Source organism: Natator depressus, chromosome 12, assembly GCF_965152275.1.
Source record: "Natator depressus isolate rNatDep1 chromosome 12, rNatDep2.hap1, whole genome shotgun sequence".
NCBI lineage: Eukaryota > Metazoa > Chordata > Testudines > Cheloniidae > Natator > Natator depressus.
Window position 1 is genome coordinate 30,715,943 of NC_134245.1, and position 6,639 is coordinate 30,722,581.

Below are 6,639 nucleotides of genomic sequence, written 5' to 3' on the forward strand. Positions count from 1 at the left end.
CACCTCAATGGAAGGAGGATCGCGTTCATTGTCTAGCTTTAATTGGCTTAGGCCAGACCCATTTTCAAGAAGCTGGATGGGGATGTTGCTAAATGCTTCTATGACATTCACGTAAGTAGTCTGACTGTATCTCCTTGAAAGTGACAGTGCATGGATGAATGTTTCTTGAATGCCCATTTGCTTTTCTATGACATTCATCCTCAAAGTTTTAAATATTAACCCTTGAAAAATGGAGTTCACTGACGGCAAAACAAATAAATTGTTCAGTTCTGGTATACGCTCTGTAAAATGGATCTGTCCCAACTGAAATCAGTCAAAGAGGAGGAATGAGAACAAGGGGGTACCTTATGCTGAAGCCAGCTGAAGCATCAAACACATTTCATAAGCAAGGAGTACAGCCAACTCTATCACTAAGGTTTTATAAAGCTGACCTCAGTCAGTTCATATTGAGCTGTGGCTGTGTGATTTGCTCTCTTAGCTGCTATAGAGACTCTCTGGAAGCGTCTTATTAGCTTTTGAAAAGAGACATGGCACAAACTGGACTTCTAATTTTTCTCCTCATTAGCATACTACTGCTGGATCAAGCTACTGGCCAGGCTTCCAAGTTCAAAGCCAGAAAGCACAGTAAACGTAGAGTGAAAGGTAATCAGTTTAATTTGGGGGCGTATATACTATGGGCATTTACAATACTCTTAAATCTTATTTGAACCCAGTGGTTAATATTATTTTTTAAATGTATTATCAAAGAATATCTGTACCTTTGTTTATTCTGTCTAGAGAGAAGATTTTGTATATGTTATTTGGGTTACATGTACTAGTAAAGTGAAGTGTAATGTGCCAAACTGTATTACATAAATATAGGGTACAGAGCCAAATAGTGTCCTCTAGCTCCATTGACTTTATTTGGGATTCTGAGTTGTAAATGAGATCGCAGTTTGGCCCATGATCTTCAGTTATGTATTATATAATGGATATCACCAAGGTGGAATATCGTGTGCATCTGGTTAAAACAAGCTGAATAAATTAACAGACTCCCAAGGATTATTGTAGAGATTTATTTTCCATGACCTAGAAAGTTTTATAACTTTTAAATGGGATATTTGTGAGATATTCTTCAGTTCTAATTCTTTAGGGAGTGTTGTACAATGATGGACAAAAGAAACCAGAAAGAATTCATGAGAAAAGTATAATTTCCCAATAAAAATATGCAAAGCAAAGACAAAAACCTTGAATGTTGTTGGAAAATGTGTGTATTTAATTTAAACTTACTTCACATTTTTTAGAAAGCATAATGTAGATTACACAGTTGGTGAATATTTGTTAGTCAGTGAAAAGTAAGCAGCTTACACAAGTCCATTTCTTACGATGCTCATACGACTCTGAAAGTCAGGAGGCTGTATGGCATTTGTTTCCCCTTCTCATGAATCTATCTGTCTAGTTTTGAGGGGTTTACACCATGTTCATTACCACGGTAAATGGGAACCCTGATTCCTATTGTAACCCATGTGCATATTTGTGCAGTGGCAAAGTAAATCTGAACATCGGGCCTCTTTTATTTAGGTGACTGACTTTAGACACCCAAAATTTAAAATGTCTGCCATAGCATCTTTTGGGATTGTTTGGGGTTCTTTTGCCAAGACAAGTATATAAAGCAGGTTGTAGCCCAATCACTCAATATAGTTTTTAAAGCGAAAATTCTATGGAAAAAACCTCTCAACATCTCCACCCCATCTAATAGTTAAATTAGGCCATGTCTACACTACAAAATTTTGTCGACCTAACTTACGTATGCATACAGTCACCATAGTTATTAAATCGCTTGCGTATGTGCACACTTGGCTCCTTGTGTCAGCAGTGCGTGTCCTCACCAGGAGTTCTTGTACCAATTGAATTGTCAGTGTAGGGCATTGTGGGATGGCTTTTGAAAGGCAGTAACAGTCGACGGAAGTAACTCAGTGGCTACATTTACACTTCATTGACCCAATTTCATCGACCTTGATTCTACCCTATTTGGGGAAGTGGTGTTACTAAACTGGTGTAGAGGGGCACTTATGATGGGGGGAGCCAAATTTAAGTGAAGACATTTCCACAGCGCGGTTGATGCAATGCAGCTTACATTGACCTAACCGTATAGCATAGACCAGGCCTCAAATGTACAGCCAAAACCAAATCTTTTCAGCAGCCCTAGTACAATAATGACTGATCTCTAAGTAATAGTCTGAATTTATAATTCAGCAACACATTAAAAAGTTGGAATAAGTGAACTACCATGAGAGTGCATTGGAATTTCATGTGTATTCAGCTAAAGAGAGCCCAAAGAAACCAATGAGCAAAACAGCAAGCTGTCATATTAATATTATACTTAATCTTGGGAAATTAATTTTACTAAAACTATGTATTTCAGAATAGTTAAATATGCGATTTATTTGTTTATGAATATTTGTTGCTTTCTCATCCTGCATTAACGTTGTGTTGGTATAATCTCGCTGATTTCGATGGAAGAAGGTGCACTAGTGTCACAGAGCACTGAGTCTCACCCCGGTGAATGTTTTGTTTGGCTTATAATTATTACTAGAATTGCATTGCTTTGACATTGTGATTTCATGGGATTTAAATGATTGCTGCTTAATTTTATTGCATTATAGCATTTTGATTGTCCCTGAATATTGTAATTACTATGATTTTTCTCCCAACTAAAGAGTTATGCAAATCTCATACATGCAGAAGCCCATGCTATTTTAACAGGGCTTCTATTTAAAGATATTCTTCAATTTGTATATTTATTTATTCATTTATTCTTTTAAGAAAAGGATGGTGATCTAAAGACTCAGATTGACAAGCTGTGGCTAGAAGTAAATTCCCTGAAAGAAATGCAGGCACTTCAGACAGGTAAAACATGTTTTATTAGTCTGTTTTTACTAGGAAATGTCACTAAACATTTTATCAGTGAAACCAAACATTCCCCTGCCCCCCCTATAATGTTCATTGAGGAATCGTGCTTCTTTGACAAGTGGGATTCCTTAGCAACACAGCACTGAGATGTTGCCAACATCTTCCACTTGATGAAGCCAGCAATAGCCGGGACGTTGGAAGAGCCATGCTGCCATACCTTGTCTATTGCCACACGGGGAAGCCAAAAATAAATAAGATTTAATAAATGAGACTGTTGTGCAAACCAGGCATTGAATGTAATCTCTCTCTTTTAAAAGGCCTTTCTAGTTTTAAATCACCTTGGGTCACTTGAAATTAGCATTTGAAGGGAGGAGGTTGGTGGAAAAAGTGACTGGAAATGAAGCCCTAAAGAATTTATGTCCTCTGTATGTTATCCTGCCAGTGGCAATATTTATCTATTGCCCAAACACAGATTTGAATTATGAATTTCCAATCAATATCTGATGATCAGGACATACTGTAAAACTAGCCCTTTAGCACTTTCTGTCTTCCATTTATTTACTAGGAACTAGGCTTAACTAATGCATAACATGCTTTACTTTGGCACTTAAATGTCACAAGTATGAAAAGACCTTTAGATCCTTGTCATTGGTGTGAAGCCAAGAATACACCTACTTCCTGACAACTAAACCAGCTCTGCCAACAATACAAACATCCATTTCTCCTCAGCGTACGTTATGAACCCGATGAGGTGAAGTCAAATGTGTGAAGTTGGCAGCAGGGACTATTTACAAAAAAAATGAAGTTAAACAAACAACAGGCCTACATCATCTTCCTGTGTATGTGTGTTCTCAAACAGCAGCATAAATAATCCTTGAGGAAATTACGTTCCTGGCTGGATCCAGGCTGAGAATGATGACCAAAGTAGATTAATATAAAAAGCTTATAGGTGGGATTTTCAATAGCCCCTTCTGGAATTAAGATCACAAGTCCCACTGAAAGTCAACGTGACTTGTAGGCCTTGCTCCCTTAGGGGCTTTTGAAAATCTCCCACTAAAATGTCAACTCTGTTCTGGAACAGTCCTAGCCATTTTGCCAGCTGGGGCGAAAAATGTTCTTGGTGCTCTGCCCACGAGCAGCCAAATGCACAAAATAAAAAAATAAACCCAAGTGGCGCTGCCCTGCTCACCTGCCCCTAGAACCGGTCCAGACCCTATTCTAATATGTGACTCAATTTCTTAATCAATATGCTCAACCATATTTATTCACAGTCTGTCTTCGTGGAACAAAGATCCATAAGAAGTGCTACCTGGCATCAGAAGGTGCCAAGCATTTCCATGAAGCCAATGAAAACTGCATAGCCAAGGGAGGGACACTGGCTATCCCCAGAGATAATGATGAAACCAACTCCCTTCAAGACTATGGCAAGAAAAGTCTGCCAGGGGTTGCAGACTTTTGGCTGGGTATCACCGACATGGTAAACGAAGGGAAATTTGTTGATGTCAATGGAATGGCTCTAAACTATTTCAACTGGGATCGCTCCCAACCAAATGGGGGAAAGCGTGAAAACTGTGTCTTGTTTTCCCAGTCATCTCAAGGCAAGTGGCGGGATGAAGTCTGCCGTACTGTCAAAAGATATATTTGTGAATTTCTGATCCCGTAATTCCATTACCATTACCTGCACCAATATTTGGTTATTAATGTGCAGGTTTTGCATGTTAGTAGTTCCTTCCATTTACAGTGGTGAATTGAAAATACTTATTGAAATGCACATCTCCCACAATACACACACCTTGCCCTAAGGCAGGAATTTTCTTTATTAATTTATTTTCCATTCAACTGCTAAAAAGGTTGTGTTTACTGAGGTCTCTCTCTCACCATGCAACTGTCACATATGCTGTACGTGAGTATACATAATGTTTTGTTTTGAGGTGTATTGCATCATATTTTGCCATATCTCACAGTCTGATGTTCATGTTATCAACATCGTAAAGTCAAAATCCATCTTTCAGACCCACACTACATATCTCTATAGGTTAGTGTTTGCTTGAACCCCAGGCAGAACTCTGGTCAATATTTATGAAAGTTCCATACATGGAACATTCACTAGAGGGTGAAGTTTGCCAACATGAGGCTACGGAAGCTTAAGTAGAACTTTAGTGGTGTATAAACCTCTGCAAATGCATGGAATTCATCTGCTGGAGCTCAACAATGTAGTACTGAGATAAGATTTTGATCTAAAGGAAGAAAAAAATGAATAGAAGCTGATATTATTCTGAAAGATTATAGAGTTAAAAAGGACACATTCCTAGAAAGTGGGGGAAATATTCCCACTAGTGATCGAGACATCAGCCCAGCTTGAAATGTTTGCTTCCACTCAGATTGATTTTATTATTTTTAAATGTAAAGCATGTCATTCGGAATGTTCTTCTGCCCATTTGGAAGTGCAACGTCGGGGCTAGATCGTGCTTTCAGCTTGCCATCCATAATAAGGGGCAGTGCACAAACACACCACCCAGCAGGAGCAGTATGCTCAAAGACATATTGCCTTGTAGCACGCCCTGGTTGTAATGTGGGGGAGTAATTTGTGACCCCCCCTTTGCAGGGTGCAACATGCTAGTGGCAAACCAGCTCCGTTGACCGGCATATAGGGATAGGTGGAGCTATGGCTTCACCTGCTCCTTCCCACACCCCTCTCAATTGCTCCTCCAGGGCCATATCTAGGGTACAGCCTCTGCACTCCACTCAAGGATGAGCATGGCAATTAACACAGCCCCAGTGTGGAACAAAGAGAGAAGGACTCTTTGCTCCTACCTACATTTCTATGAGCCTCATTATCCAGGGGACAATCTAGCCTCATGAAACGCCAGCTGTGAAAATCTTTTGTATGTACTGGTCATTTGGAAAATATTGTCCTTGTGCTTCTACACTGACTTGTTTACATGCAAATGCTAGTTAAGCACCTGATGTTTGGAAGTGGAGGAATTACACTGTTTATTTTTTGCTATTCTTAATCTTTCAAAAGAACTGTGAATAGTAAATAAGTCCTATACATTTAGAGAAACAATAGAAAAAAAGAAGCCAGCCATATACTTTGCATCATCCAAGTATGCTTTATTTTAGTGGTATATACAATGCAGTTTGAAAATAACCTCTTGCATCCTAGAACCTGAATTCTGTTACTTGGAGGTCAACTCTTAGTTTCCCTTTTAATTGTACAATAAATTTCAATTGCTAATAAATCAAACATATTTGCTAATAAATTGCTAATAAATCAAACAATTCACTAGTGGGTTTTTTTTTGAGAACATGAAGACATGTACAATCAGCATTTCAAAGATAAAGTGTACAAGGTTACATGTACTGTGGTTCTGTAAATATTGTGTATACATCCTGTATGGAGAGAATTCCATCAACACTGAGGCTGAGAGTAATCTGAGTGCCGCTGCTATTCCATAATATCGAGTACCTAAGGAGGGCTTTGCTCAAGATGCATTGAGAAGACAGTGTACAGACACAAATTAGGTTTAGGAGAGGGCTTGGATTCATGTTCAAAGCCAAATCTGGGCTAAGATCAGAGTCTAATGTCACCAAAATCTTGCAAGACTCTGGCCCGAAATCATAAGAGTTCAGCTGTTCTTGTGACATTTCTGCCATCTTGGGCTGAGTTTCTCATGTGACTTCAGCAGCATCAGATGCAGAAAATAGGTCCCTTCTGATTTCAGCTCCAACCAAGAACCAAAGCTA

The 6,639-nt window shown here is 38.9% G+C and overlaps 1 protein-coding gene across 1 annotated transcript; it reads left to right on the forward strand.

Annotated features, from left to right (window-relative positions):
- Positions 1-527: 527 nt before the first annotated feature.
- CLEC3A (C-type lectin domain family 3 member A) lies at positions 528-4,555 on the forward strand. The gene is made up of 3 exons (XM_074969178.1): positions 528-642; positions 2,806-2,889; positions 4,164-4,555. The coding sequence occupies exons 1-3, from the start codon at positions 528-530 to the stop codon at positions 4,553-4,555; spliced, it is 591 nt and encodes a 196-aa protein (XP_074825279.1).
- Positions 4,556-6,639: the final 2,084 nt, after the last annotated feature.